Source organism: Pelodiscus sinensis, chromosome 1, assembly GCF_049634645.1.
Source record: "Pelodiscus sinensis isolate JC-2024 chromosome 1, ASM4963464v1, whole genome shotgun sequence".
Lineage (NCBI taxonomy): Eukaryota > Metazoa > Chordata > Testudines > Trionychidae > Pelodiscus > Pelodiscus sinensis.
The window spans coordinates 300,137,728-300,152,651 of record NC_134711.1 but is presented as its reverse complement, the minus strand read 5'-3'; the positions used below and the strand labels follow the sequence as shown (position 1 = coordinate 300,152,651).

General features: G+C 52.1%; 1 protein-coding gene across 1 annotated transcript; it reads left to right on the top strand.

Annotated features, from left to right (window-relative positions):
- Positions 1 to 5,135: 5,135 nt before the first annotated feature.
- Positions 5,136 to 11,505, top strand: PDX1 (pancreatic and duodenal homeobox 1). The gene is made up of 2 exons (XM_006138932.4): positions 5,136 to 5,613; positions 10,939 to 11,505. The coding sequence occupies exons 1-2, from the start codon at positions 5,214 to 5,216 to the stop codon at positions 11,349 to 11,351; spliced, it is 813 nt and encodes a 270-aa protein (XP_006138994.1). The 5' UTR covers positions 5,136 to 5,213; the 3' UTR covers positions 11,352 to 11,505.
- The last annotated feature ends 3,419 nt before the right edge of the window (positions 11,506 to 14,924 follow it).

Here is a 14,924-nt window from a genome sequence, read left to right as displayed (position 1 = left end):
CCTAAAAATGTAACCTGAATTTAAAAAATGCTAAGCATCCTATTTACATTAAGGTTAAATTAAAAAAGAAGATCAACCATGTCAAGCTATGGAAATATATTATTAAAATTATCCTTAACTGTGCCTGGTAGTGACAGTATGAAGGGAGAAATCAGGTTCCAGTTTAATCCCATATGGGCCCATAAATATGCCTTAATTATAGGTATATTATTATTGCATGATGTCACATATTTCCATTACTTTTAAGCACACCTGTAATTCTGAAATTCTGGGTTAGTAAAGCTTGATTTTGAGATTAGTATATAACTGTGTAATGTTTTTATCGTTAAGATGCTGATGCTGATTGTATTTGGGGGTTGTTTGTTTCTTGGTCTTGGAATAGAAAAAAAAGTCTTACGAAAAGGTCTTTACAGCAAATTTCAAGTGGATAAGGATGTACGGAATGCGATGATCCCCCAGAGAGGTACTCTGCTACAATCGTATACAGTCTAGATCGCTATGTTACCGTCAGTCCGAGCTGTCGCTTGATTTGATGTTTATGAGGAGCCATGCACACGGATCAGAGGTAGGGTATAACTTTTAAACCCAAGGTTTCCATACACTCTTCAGTCAAACATGACTTGTTTAACCCATACGTATGCCCAAACTGCGTAGGTTCTACCGAAGTGCGCTGAGCTACATTTTGTAGCCAGAAAAGTCCCTGGTCTTAGGTGAAGCCCACAACGTCTAGAGCCTATCTTCTTGAAAGGCATTCGGTCTTGGTACAAAAAATCCAAGTGAGAGAGAATTGGCCACAGTCTTTAGTAATCCGACCCGGTGGTTAATTCGTGTCTAATGTGCCCCTTAGTTCCGATTCGAGTTTTTTTCCCCTGGCTTCCACTTCCAGGCCTTGGAGCTTGGTGTTTTTAGCTGCTAACTTGGGAGTCCTCTAGTATTAACTATATCCCCTCTTACGCAGACGTTTGTAGAAAAGGATCAACTCATCTTAACCCTTGCTAAGGTACTCCACCTTCGGTGTTATTTCTCCTCGTGCTGGGCTTCCCAGACATGTCAATCGTTCTGGGGGGGAAGAGGGGCGGTGCAGCTGCTGGAGCTTGTTTACAGCTCAGAAAAGCTGTTTCGGTGAGATGTGTGCCGAGCCCAAGCGAGGTTCTGCTCCTCCTCAGATGGGCTTAATTCCAGTCCCACGTATCTTATTAGAACCTCCCAGCCTCAGTTTCCCTGGCCGGATGGTCTCTGCTACAGCCGGGGTTTACACTTAGCCCATGTCCCCTTCACTCGGGGACTAGGAAGAACAGCGGGTTGGCCGCCGTTGCTAACATCAGCGAGAGCTTTGCCGTGGCCTCCCACCGGAGTCAGACAGAGGCAGGATCCTGCCGCAGGGAATAGACCTGGGACGCTTTCCTGAACTTGGCTTGCTCGGGTGTTGTTAACCAGCGTCGCGTTCCCTTATCGCCTGCTCATGAAGGCAGAATGAAAGAGAATTCGCTGCCAATTACATGAAATTCATTTACTCCGAAGGGAGATTGTTTGTTCTCGTTAGACCTGCTCGTTGCAGGGAGAGGGCTGCATTAAGGCACCGCTTAATGGCTCTGCCTGGCGATGAAGCCATTTGCTTTGGCTTTTATTGCCCTGCCTGGACTTGCAGCCGTCTCTGTGTGTGGAGCCACGGGGGCTGTGCGCCTGGCCTCGCTTGCTCCGCGCACGCTGGCTTCGGGCAGAAAGATACCCACGTGAAACCGTCGTTGGCGTCTCAGAAAGTCAGGGCCGGGTGTCCGCGCTGCACAGAAATGGGCATTCTGAGCCGCTGCCACGGTGATGGGCGCTCGTAGGAAGCCCTAGCAAGGGGACTGGTATTCGGGGAAGGGCAATGCGGATGTTCAAGGAGGCCCATTTTCTGAAATCAAAGGTAAAATTCCACTGACGACCATGGAGGCAGGATCTGACCCAGAGGTTTGTCTACGGCAGGGGTGGGGAACCTCTGGCCCGGGGGCCGGATTCGGCCCGCGATGCTCAGCCTTTCCCCCATTGGGAAGCCTGCACTGAAGGTCCAGCCCCACCGCAGGCTGGAGAATACAAACGCTCTGGGGCTGGGCCCCTAGGGCTCTGGTCTCAGTCAGGGACAGTGTCCGTGAGGCGGTTTTTTCTCTTCTCACTTGTGTGCCGCCCCGACTGATTTTTCTGTGGTTCATTGGCCCCGACACAAAAAAGGTTCCCACCCCTGGCGTAGGAGCAAGAAGCCACCCTTGCCTGACCGTAGGTCTAATGAAGGGGCATCAGTCTGGCCTTGCCTTTGATGTCAGTGGGGAGGCCACTGATGCTGCGCCCGGCAGGTGGAGGGAAGGTCCTCCAGAGCAGGAGTTCAGCAAAGGGTTTTCCTGCTGAAAGTTGTGCCTTGTGCTGAATCCTGGGAACTACAATTCGAAAGCTGCCACCACCAACTCCCGTTCCTCCCCTCAAACTCTGGCACCGCAGATCGTGAGCAGCCTGCCACAAACCTTCAACCGAGAGATCCTCCTTTCCTAAAATGTCACCCACCTGGGCCAATGTCCCAGGAGCTGGCCCTAAACGTGCGGAATTCAGTGACCCACACACATGGGCTTTTCACACCAGACAGTCCCCCTTCTACTTAACATCGTCAAGGAAGAGACACACTTTGTTTTAAACCTGCTACTTTCAATAGCTTTAATAGCTGGAATAGGTAGCAGGTTTTAAACAAACAAAAGTAAGTTTTTCTTTATGCAGTACACAGTCAACCTGTGGAACTCCTTGCCAGAGGATGTTGTGAAGACCAGGATTTTAACAGGATTCAAAAAAGAACTAGATTAATTAATGGAGGCTTGGTCCGTCGATGGCTATTGGCCAGGATGGGTAGGAATGGTGTCCCTAGCCTCTCTTTGTCAGACTCTGGAAATGGGTGAGAGATCACTTGATTACCTGTTCTGTTCAATCCCTCCAGAGCACCTGTCATTGGCCACTGTTGGAAGGCAGGATACTGGGATAAATGGACCTTTAGTCTGACCCACTATGGCCATATGTTCTTATGTTCACTTAAGACAATTGTAGTCCTAGGCGCTGTGGCGGATTAAATGCCTGGAGCTTACATCTTGTATTCCGGGGCTTTTTGGTTGGGGAAAGGGTATGGTGCGGGTGAGGAGCCCAACTAGCAGCCGTGTCTATCAGTAATTCCTGCTAATAAAATACTTTTTCACTATCCGCGCTATAATTGGTTTACAGCCTTTTTTGTTTATTTATCCATAAGAGCTGCTGTTAAATGGCTTGGGAAAGCAATTGCTTAATGGCTCAATATTGAATCAAATGCTCCGTGTGCTTTTTAAGCGGGGCGGAGGAGGGAGCGAATGGATTCATAGCGGAAACTCGTTTTAAATGTAATGGACTTGGAGGTTTTATGATCCCCGGGAACCCTGTGTCGGAGCAATAGACCAAGAGCTTTTCTGCTCAGCGGCATTTGTTTCCGTTGTCTGCCACGCACAGAACATCTGATCCCCCCCCCCCCCTACACTCACACACCCATGCGCGCTCTCTGTGGGGCCAAAAAGCAGGTCCACGGACACAGGCTGTATCTGTCAGCATCCCAGTGCCCTCAGTGTGCCCCCTCCGGCCTGCGCCCGCCCGGAGATAAGGCAGGTAGCATGTCGCCGCCTTGGCACCCGGCCCCTTTATTTGGTGGTAAAACCAAACCACCCGAGGGGAGTCCAGGCAAAGTTTGCGCGGAGACCGCTTTGCAGAAGCGCCCCCCGAGGCGAGACGCGCAAAGCAAGTCTGAAGCGTGTGTGGGTCCGTATGTTTGTCTCTGTGTGTGCGTGTGTGTGAGAGAGAGAGAGCGAGCACACGGGCAGGTAGGGAAATGATCTTTGTCCTCTTCGGTAGCTCTCCGCCTCCTCATAGCCTCGTCACCAAGTCAACCAGCACCAACTTAGAGAGCATTATCTCCAAGGGTCAACAAGTCTCTGCCAAGTTGCAGAGAAGTCGCCCAAACTCCCCTTTCGGGAATCAATGCGTTCGCTATCGGTCACTCTCCTGATAGCATTGCGCTCTTCCACGGCCAACTAGTCTTTATTCTCTCCAGCACAGGGAAAGGTCGCAAAGAAGGCAAACCTTTGCTTCTTTTCACAGTCTCCGCCAGAAGATTGCTGCACAGATGGTCTTTTTCCCTAAGGAACTCACACGCGCGCGCCTATTTCTCTCTTTCCACAGCTGTATGCCCACATCTCGCACCTCTGGATACTAACACATCTGCAGAGGTGTACGCAAACACATCGGCGCAATTTGAAGAGCATCGTGTCCTAAAAAAAGACGTTAGGTTCCCCCGGTGCAAAGAAATTGCGACATATTAACAACACAACACACAAGAATAAGGAGTGAACATGAAAGGGACACAGAATGTCCACCCAACTTTCCGAGCAAATCTGTCTACCCAGTGGTCACATTTTCTTCAGTCGTTGGGGAAGAGGGCTGTGGGTGATGCTGTGTCGGTGATGTTATGGGAATCAAATTGCGATCGAGAGTAGCTCGCTGCATGGGTGTGTATTGGACGCCTGCGTGGGTGGGCTGCGATGATAGCTGTCTCTGTGTGCGTAGGCAGCAGCAGAGCTCTCCAGAGTCACCCACAAACGCCGAGGGCTGGCTGCGCAGAAGACAGCGAACCGGGGGCTCGTCGAGGCGGCTCGGGAAAGGCTCCCTTCCCTTACCACTCGCATGCTGGGGCCGCACAGTGACGATGCGCTAAGCACCGAGCCGCCTTCCTAACCGATCGCCCCCGCAGACAGAGGTTCCCAAGGGGGAGGCTTAACCTGCAACAGGCCGGGCCGTTCGTTGTTGACTGAGCCCAGAGACGCTGCAGTGAAAGCCCAGCCACCTGCGCTGCCCTAATGCACCCGCGGACACTCACTGCCCCCTCCCTAGCCCGCGTGACGCACGGCTGGGCGCCCCGAACCCTCCGCGGCCCCGCGAGGAAGGCGCGAGACGCTTCCTCCACCTCAGGCATCCAGGGCTACTTCTCGTGGGGAACGGCCCCGCCCCGAGGGAGCTCACGTGGGGTGCCGCGGAGCCAATGGGGAGGCAGCTCTCCGCCGGCCCCGGCTGCGTTTCATCAGCAGCTCCCGCAGGTGAAGGGACCTGTCAAAGCAGCCGTGCAGCCTGGCCGGAGCGGGCGCGCCGGATGGTTCCCGAGCTCCCAGCCCCGGCTAGCCATGAACACTGAAGAGCAGTATTATGCCTCGACCCAGCTCTACAAGGATCCGTGTGCGTTTCAGAGAGCCCAAGCCCAGGATTATAACCAGACCCCCCCAGCCTGCCTGTACATGGGCAGACCGCAGCAGGCACCTTACGCTAGCGCTTTAGGGGCGCTGGAACAAGGCAGCCCGCCAGACATTTCGCCCTACGAGGTCCCCCCCATCACAGAGGATCCAGGGGTCTCCCATCTTCATCACCATCACCACCACCCTCATCACCCCCAGCTTCCTCCCCACCAAGAAGCTATGCCTTTTGCAGACGGGGCTGACACGGGGGCTATAGAGGAACCTAGAGTTCAGTTGCCTTTCCCGTGGATGAAATCCACCAAATCTCACGCCTGGAAGGGACAATGGACCGGTAAGATACTCGCCTTCTGCTGCTGCCGCTGTCGCTTCCTCTCCTTCTGTCTTGTACAATGTCCAGGGAGCCTTCTCATCACTAACAAGCCCATTTGGGGGATAACCCCCGCGCCTCCGCCCAGTGTGTGATTATTGTCAGAGAGAGGCAGTTCCCTGCCACTTTTGTTTCACTAGAAGTTAACCAGGCTCGGCCAGTTTCCTCAGGAAAAATGTGTCTTCTCTTCCACTTCCTTGCAAGTCCTGCTCTGGGAAGTGTATTTGTGTGTCTGTGGCGGGGGGCACTAGCAGGAGCACCAGTTTTAAATGGGGAGGCTGCGTTTAAATGTCCTGAGATCTCCGGGCCCGTTTGTATTTCAACCCGGCCTCTGCAGTATGCTCGGGTCACACCCGTGTAATAGAAATACGTGCCCTGGATCCGGAAATATGGACCCTCGTCCCTTTCACAAGCCGAGAGAAAAGCTCAGGAATAAAAGCTTCGGGTTTATTCGGGTTTCTGCTGGGCGAAAGCAAAGCAGCTGCACTTACACTTAGCCCCTCTGCTGTTCTTTACTGCTTCAGAACACTGAACAAATACTAACTCATTAGTTTAACTAATTAACTGACTAGCACTAAGTATCAGGCTGAAGTTGATACGTATCTAAGCTAAACACACCGTGTGCCGCTGTTTCCACCCACCTGACCAGGTGCTTGCAGCACAGAGATTTATACTGATCTCACTGCCGGGCTGGTAGTAGTAAAAGTCATCCGGTCACTGGGAAATATTCAGTCTGTTGGGAGACTGTCCGGTGGCAGCCCCAAGCTCCCCTGGCAGCCAGCGGGCTGTGCAAAGAAGTCAGGGCGGAGATCCATACCTACCAGAAGGGATACGGAAAAAACAAGGAACTCCCTCTTGCTCCACTTGCAGACAGGCAAGGTGAAATCCCGGCCTTACTGAAATCAATAGGAGCTTTGCCTTTTGACTTCAGGAGGTCCGGGATCTCACCCTGACAGCTGCACTGTTAACGGCAGATCTGAGCTGGAAAATGCAGACTTTGCTGTTTGTATCAGCACTGTACCCGTAGGGCAGAGGGAGCGCCTGGTGGGCAATGGACAACTTCCAGTGGAAATGCGCAGGGCTACTAGCAAAGTCCGATCCTACTAAAAGGCCATGTTGTGCCACCGCGTTGGGACTCCCTCGTTGATTTCAATGCGTAAAAAACAGAAGGCCCAGAATGTCCTGCAGGTCTCACAGCCAAGTTTCAATCTGAAAAGTCCTTACAATATACAGAGTCAACTAAAAGACTTTTGAAATGAACATTAAACCCTACATCGTTTTTTAAATAACCGGACAAACCCGCCTACCTGGCCATTCCATTTTTTCCTGTATTCCATTAGGTTTTTTGCCTTTCTTTACTGTGGAAACCATTTCAACCTGGGCAGGGGACACAACCTGAAAGAGCTGCCTGCCCAGCAAGAGGAAGAAACTATCTGGACAGCAAGTTCCGTTGTAGAACAATATTTCTGTCTCTCGCTGCACAATGTTATCTTGCCCTGTGCCTTGTGCACTCTGTCACACCTCGACTGCAAATATTGCATTAGTGGTTCTGTTCAGACAGTTGGAAAGGTAGTGAAATACTGAAATAATGGTGAAATATTCACAAGAATCAAAAGGTGTTCTTTGCTCCTTATCCAGACAATCTGAAAAGAACAGAAAATACTGCAATCAATGGGCGTCTTTCCTTCCCCCCACTTTAAAGGAAAATGTAGTCGAAGAGTTTTTGATCCAGGAGATAAAATAATAGTCATTTCAGATGCGTTTAATACATAGAAAGAAACCACACGTGCCCTCTTTTTTCATAGTATAGTATCGAGAGAGAGAGATCTTTAAAATTAAAATAATTATTAGATTCTCCCAGACTGACTTTTTCAATTAAACTTAATACCTTCCTACATAAAAGCTTGGTTCAGAACATGTGAGTGATACTAACTTTAATGTGTGTGTGTGTGTGTGTGTGTGTGTGTGTGTGTGTGTCTACATAGCACGTTTTGATCCAAGCTTGTATGTATTTATGTAATTTATATAGAGTTTCTATTTTAACATTTCTCTATAAATGCACCTAGGTGCACCTGTATATGCACACTACGCATGCTCCAAGTGTGCATAATTGTATGAATGTGTACTTATATTTATAAATAATTCTTACAGAATGAAGCAACAACTTCCTTAAAACGTATCTGGAATTAAATTAATTTGTTATTCATGGAGTAGCTAGCTATTTGCCTATGAACTGGCCTCAAATTCTTAGCAATGCTGGGATTCGGGGAATATCCGCAGAGTCATCTTTATTAAATGGTGACATACCTGTAATAGTAAATATGGAATCAAATACAGCTGACATACAAATACCCGTGAGCAGCCTGAGCCTTCTCCCATTGCAGGCCAAGGGCATTAGGACTAATCCGCAGCCAGCCGATTAAGGAAATCCCAGCCGATTAAGGAAAGCGCCTCTTTCCAAGAATCGGCCTTTCCTTTGGTAACGTCAACAGTGGATGTGAAGTTTGTTGGAGTTACAAGCACAATGTGGTTTTTGAACTTCCATAGACTGAAAAGAGCCGGAAGCCATTCACGGCAACGGAGTTTGAGGCCAGAAGGAGTCTCGAAATTAAACAGAGTTTAGCGGCTAAAAAGGCGTAAACATTTGCACGCGAATTGTTCCTGCCTGTAGGGCGGAAGGACCCTCATTAGCTGAAGCAAGTTTTTAATTAGAATTTACACAGTCCACCGAGAAGCAACAGTGGGGCCGGGCCTTGCCCTCACATTTCTCATGCAAACTGCCTCTAGAATTCGCACGGGGCATTTGCCTGTGTAAAAACGTGATTCTTAAAACGCACCAGGCCCCGCACGCAGAGTTTTGGCGTTGACCACCCAGGCTCCGGAGCGAACACTCACTTCTGCTTCGAGCTTTGCAACGGTGTCCAAAAAACTCTTGTTTTTCTTGACACAGGTGTTGTAATGCCTAGGCAAACGGACAGAGTAAGCACGCGATCTCCCCACTCTTTTTGAAAGTCCTTGCTCCTTTGAGTGTCACTCAGTCGGAGAAGGGTTTTTTTTGTTTTGGTTTGTTTTGGTTTTCCTGCACGCAGTTGGTTTTTGGTTTGATAATGATGGGCAAAATAGTATTAGCTTTTAAAATGGCCCTTTAACGATGAGTGGCGTGATAAATCGAATGGCTCGGGTTATTGCAATGCGTAGTAAAGTGCCCCCCTCCGGATAATAATAATAATTAATTCATAATAAATAATGTAGACAGTAGCTTTCCACTTTTGATGCCTAAATATTTTGTATGTTGTTAAGGCTATTGATTTAAAACGGCAATTAATTAATTACTTAATTAATTAGATAGTTCTACTTGTCTGAAGCCTGTTTAACCCTACAACGCCCATATAAGACACTCATCGGCCAGCAACCCCCCAGAAAAAGAGGGAGGTGTCTGAAAACTGGGTATCTGTCCTTTAATTGTCTGGGTGGGCTGTGCGCATTAGCTGTCGCACCAGACACAACAAACGAATAAGTCACAGCTTTTATTACGCTATGAAGGCTACATTCGACTTCTTGCAATAGGGCCCGATCCGGTTGAGCGCTCTACTTCAGTCACTGGCCAGGACTGTCTAAGCCACTGCCAAGCCATAAGTGTTCTTGTCTCTTTATTGTTTTTGCTTGTTTGTAGAGTTTTTTTTAAGTGTGACTCTTACCATAGACCAGTGGAAAATAGTCTCTGTGAACACAACAAACTTTTCCCCCCTCGGTTCCAGAATCTCCGGGAATTGTATTTGCCTTTGTAAAGTATTTGGGATGATGGTTGGTTTAGGGCTAATCCGTAGCAAATTCCCGAGCGATTAAGGAAAATCTCTCTTTCCAGGAACCCGCCTTTCCTTGTGTAAAGGCAAAAGTGATGTTGAGGTTTTGAGTGACAGCGACAATAATGTTTTGCAGCCCTGTGATATGAAAATAGCCGGTAGCCACTGACTGCCAGTGGTGGAGATCGGGGTGCTCCAGGGCAGAAGGAGGAGCCTCTAGATTAGACGGAGGCTATCGGGTAAAAAAAGCTTTACACCTCTGCACACGAGTTATGTCCCCGGGTTCCTGGGGGCAAGGCCGATGGCCCTTCATTTTTGTGCGGTAGCCGTGAGGCGGCAGGGCAGTAGTTCGGGAGTTTGCATTTACACACAAACTGGTGGCTTTTGTAATTCGAAGGCAGCTCGGGTTTTTACGAAGAGTGTAGTTTATTAACAGCCCTATGCCAGTACCCATCAGCCACTGGCACAAATTTCCTGGAGGCACCGGCTGTAATATTTTTCCCCAAGGAGCCATAGAATGTCGCCAGTTACGCGTCTTTGTTCTCCTTGGCCTTGCACTCACAGCACCTATGGACCAGTGTGGCTTTTCCTAGAGTCCATTCAACACAATGCGCACTTTGTTAATCCAACATGGATTTACAGGTAACACGCGGGGCAGCGTCGGGCTGTGTCTTCGCCCGGTGCTGGTGTTTCTAAAGAAACAGTCTTAAACACTCACCTCGGCCCTGGAACGCCTCTCTCTTGTTAGTTTCAGTCTTCAAAGGGCAGAATCTATCCCCCTCTGAATTTCTTGGACCGGATTTATAACCCTTTTGGGATCCAAGCAGGGGCGCTGCAATATGGTGGGGGTGCTGAGAGCCATCGAACCAAACTGTAAACCCTGTTTTCACCCCTTCAAGCCGAGGAGTGCTGTAGCACTTCCCCCTGCCTCCAGTCCCAGCACCTGTTAATAGATTTGCGCTGGGCTTGGAGCTCTCTCTGTTCTGTTAAAACCCTACGCCAGTGGTTTCCATGTTGTCTCGAATGTCCCCGCTGCATAACCCCGCGGTGCGAACAAGGAGAAGGCACCTACCTCCCTGCCCTTACGGACAAGACCATTCTACCAGAGTCGCTGCAGGTTAGGTGGGGCCCAGAGGTGGGGGAACCTGCTAGCCCACAGAAATATCAGTCTGGCCGCACACAAGTGAGAAGCAAAAGAAAACCAAAACAAATCCTCACTGACTGGCCCCCAGCTGAGAAGCAAAAAGAGCCTCCCCACTTCCCCTCGCTCACCAAAGCCTAGTGAGGCCCAAGCTAGTAGATTTGGTGTGCTGAGAGGAGGGGGGAAACTTGGGGCGGAGAGGCTGAGCCGTCGGGGCCAGATCCAGGCAAGCCGGTGGCCTTCTGGTCCGGGCCTAGGGTTCCCCACCCCTGCGTGGATCGAGCGTCCCCCTCCGCCCCGAGATGTTTCTCTCCGGGTAGATTTTCAACTCTCGCTTGTTCTTAGGTGGCTCCTATGCGGTAGAGCAGGAAGAGAACAAGAGGACGCGGACCGCCTACACCAGAGCCCAGCTGTTGGAGCTGGAGAAGGAGTTCCTCTTCAACAAGTACATCTCCCGGCCCCGGCGCGTGGAGCTGGCCGTCATGCTGAACTTGACCGAGAGACACATAAAGATCTGGTTCCAGAACCGGAGGATGAAGTGGAAGAAGGAGGAGGATAAAAAGAGGAGCGCGGGGGGCGGCGGCGGAGGCAACAGCAACGACCCAGAGCAAGACTGTGTGGTGTCCTCGGGGGAGCGGCCGGGGAACGAGGAGCTGCAGCCCTGCCACGCGGCCTCCCGAGAGTTGCTCCCCTCCAGCCTCGCTGCCTCCCCGCAACCTCCTGGCGCCGCCCCGCGCAGGCAGCAGGACGCGCGGTGAAGGACCGTAGCCCCCCCTTGGCAGGCGCCGCGCGGAGGGGTAAGAGTGAAAGGAGCGACGCGGGGGCCGGGATGCGCAGCCTCTTGTGTCCCGTGGCTCCTCGCCAGGCGCCCCAGGGACCCCCGGGCTGTTGTCCGCGTGGCAACATTAAAGGCGTTTGGCTGCAGCAGCGCTGGGCTCGGTGTGGTTTGTGGGGCGGGCGGGGATCGCTGCGGTGTCCTCGCGTCAGCCGGCACCTGCCTTGTCATAGAAGCTGCCCTATTCTGCAAGGGGGGACTGCTGGGGTTCAGGGCACAGCAGCTGCTCTTGCTCCAGGCCTGCTGGCTCGCAGGGGGCAGCCCTCCCCGCGAGCTCAGCGGCACCAGGTGCTGCAGCACCGCACGGAGCGCCCCAGCAAAGGGGCATCTTCGAGTGCGCGCCGCGGGCTCCGCTCAGGGTTGGTTCGAGTCATCGGGGCCCGGTTCTCCAAAGGGGCCGAGAGCCCCGAGCTCCCGCTGACTTCATCTGGGCTTGTCCCTTCGGAAATCCGGCCCTGCTAGCTGCAGTGAACGGGGGCTTTCAAGCAAGACGCATGAAGCGTTGGTCCCTTTCCTGCCTCCCTTCTAAACCGGGCGTTTGCTCTCCCTCTGAGAAAAATTGCCCCAAACTTGCTGCGGTGGGGGAGGACTTGTTGTTTTCTGAAGACCCGGGGTCAATGACTCGAAGCGTCAGTTAGTGGCTGGCTGGAGTTTTTCTGGAGCAAGTTCACCCGGGGATGTGGGGTTGGGGGGGAGGTCTCCGTGACTCCAGGATCCATGGCACACCTCTCCTTCAGGAGTGTGCGTCTCCTGGACAAGCCTATGTTTGGAGCAACAGACGCTGCGTGTGTCTGCAGAAGAAGGGGACCCCAGGCATGGGGCTTTGGCGACTGCCCTGGGCCTATGTGTGTCAGTGATGCGTGATTTGCAGCAACCTTGCGGTGCCGCACCGCACACCGTGGCACGCTCCGAGATGCGGGAGCGCGCATCTGGGTGGAAAGCATCCCGGAAGGCATTGCGAACATGGAGGGCATTGGGAATCGTACCATCCCCTCCCCCCGGGATTTACACCCGCTGGGACCCGATCCTGCTTTCTAGGCGTTCCCGTCCAAGCCACTCCACACTTGGGGCGCCTCCGGAGCGCAGGGTCTAGTCTGGCCCGGGGAGATGCTGAGGATTAATTATAAATGAAATAAACCAGAACATAAGCGACTCCTCTCCCTGGAGCGCCCACACTGACCACCAGCCAGGGGAGCAGAACGAGGGGCCAGTGAGACGCTGAACAAGCAGGCGCGATTTTAATTCACGATCCCCAGCAATTGCTTTGAAATAACTCTCCCCTCTCCTGGGAGCCACGTTGTGCCTTGGGGTTTGGAATGAACCCCATTGGCGTGATCTGTGCTTTGGTGGGGGCTCGGGTTTGTTTGGAGTTCTTGTTTCCGGCTTTCGGAGCGCATTAAACGCACTCTGGGGCTGTGTACACACGGCCAGCTCCCAAGGCGGGTGAGTGGCAAACAGGCAGCGACAACATCCGTCTGTTCAGTATTTCCCAACCAAATCCCCCGAGTCCCTGGAGAAAGTTCTCGCTGTGCCTAGAATATGTATGTTCCCTTCGCTGGCGATGGAAAAGAGAGAGTGAGACAGAGACAGAGAAAGAGAGAGAGAGAGAGTTTTCTTAAGCAACAATCTGTCTGAGAGGAATAAAAGAGTAACCCAAAAACTTTCCAGAAAACTGTTCCCCTTCCAGGATTCTGATTTGCCTTGCCTACCCCCAAGTTTCACCGCACTTCAAAACAAAATCATACACAGAGGTCTGGCAGCCCACGATTCCTGAACAATTACTTGCTTGCGTCTCATGTTTACCATATAATTATAAAATAAATCCATTGGAATATAAACATTGCACGTACCTTACAGTGTCTGGCAAACAGAGCAGTATAAGCGAGGCATTGTATGCCGTTTTAGTTTGTACGGCCTTCTCTAGTGCTTGATGTGGTCTGCTGTAGAAGTAGGCAAATAGGTAGACGCGTTCCCTAGAAGGCCTCTGTGTATCCCCCAGGGTCTGTCTACCCCTAGCTGAGCCACAGGCTTAGCGCACCGGTCTAGCTGAATCAGCAAGGAGACCAGATGCGAAGTGGGACCCACCTGCTGGCAGGGAGCTATTGCAACCAGAGCTCTGTCCTGATCAGCAAGGGGGAAGTGGCACAATGCAGCACAGTGCCGGCTGTCTGGTTTGGTCCATGCTCAGAGACTAGAGATCGCTGGGTTTCGGCTGCCCTGGTGAGCAACGTCCGCGCCACAAGAAGCCAGTCGCTGCGCGCTTTCGCATTTCACCCCGAGGCACAGGTGGCGATCTAAGTGTGTATTGTCGGCCTGTGCGGACCACGAGTAAATTTCGTCCGAGCTTTTGCGCTTGCCAAATGGCTCCGCCGGGGAGATTTTGTATTTCTCGGCCGCCCCCGGCGCAAAGGCGAGTTGGCTGAGCTGGGTTGGTTGGCGCCTTCCAACCGCGGTGGGGTTTGGCGTGTGGGAGCGCACCGGGCGCTGCTTGACCAGGGAGAGCAGCTGAGCTCAGGAGCCCTGAGTAACCTGGGTCCACCTGCCATTTCCAGGGACTCACTGTTTGCCGGTTGCGGGACACCCCTCCGTAGCCCCGTCACCGCGGGGCAGGCGCTGCACGGGCAAGAGACAAGTGAATGAACAAGCGGCATGTGGGCGCGGGTCGTGCTGACACTCGCTTGGCAGCGCATTCATAGGCGCGTCGCGGGCTCGGGTCCCAGCTACACTTTATGAATGGATGATCTGCCATTGGCGGTGCGCGCAGTGCAGACAAATGGAGACGTTTGCGTACAGGCGGCAGGCGATCAAACCCCAGCTCCGCGGGGTTAGCTAGACACCGGGCAGCACGGCGGTCACTTCTTCCCGGGCGCGGATAGCTGAAGCCGATGCACGTTTTGCCTTTCAGGCCTTTGACCAAAGAAAGAAGCTAGCGAGGAAGCCAGTAAAATACCTGCAGACAGGGGCATCACGTAGCCATGCCCGGTGAATGCAATATGTTCCTGTGCCAGCCGGAATGTCTTTGATTATTATGTATGATTATGTATCTGATCTTAACACCCAGGCGCCTGAGGAACGGACCAGATCTCCGTTCCTACTCTGTCGGGGCAGCTCCGTATGGAAAGTCCCACAGCTTCGAGTCTTGGTGTTAACTTTCAGCTCTGGAAAGCCCTACAGCTTCAGGCCACGGTGTGAAACGGCTCGTTCGGGGACCACACAGGGCTCAGTATCTGAGGATCTGATGGGACTCCAAGGAAGCAGAGCTTCCCTTGGCAGTAATACCCACGCCCCTCTTCTCTGCAAGGTGTTGGGGGTCCCGCGGGGTGTGCTTTGGGGATTGTGTTGGTCGGTGTAGCTTGGCTGACGGGTTTCTCACCAGCAATGAGAAGAGGCTTCAATAAAAGTAACGGCGCCAGGCACAAGGTGGGGAAATAAATGAAACGGAGCAAACACAAAGCAACACTCGGGAGAACCCTTCCGGGTGCGGAGTGTAAACGCC

Coding starts and splice junctions, on each gene's coding strand:
- PDX1 (XM_006138932.4), top strand. CDS start 5,214: ATGAACACTGAAGAGCAGTATTATGCCTCGACCCAGCTCTACAAGGAT. Junction 5,614..10,938: donor CTGGAAGGGACAATGGACCG/GTAAGATACTCG, acceptor GCTTGTTCTTAG/GTGGCTCCTATGCGGTAGAG.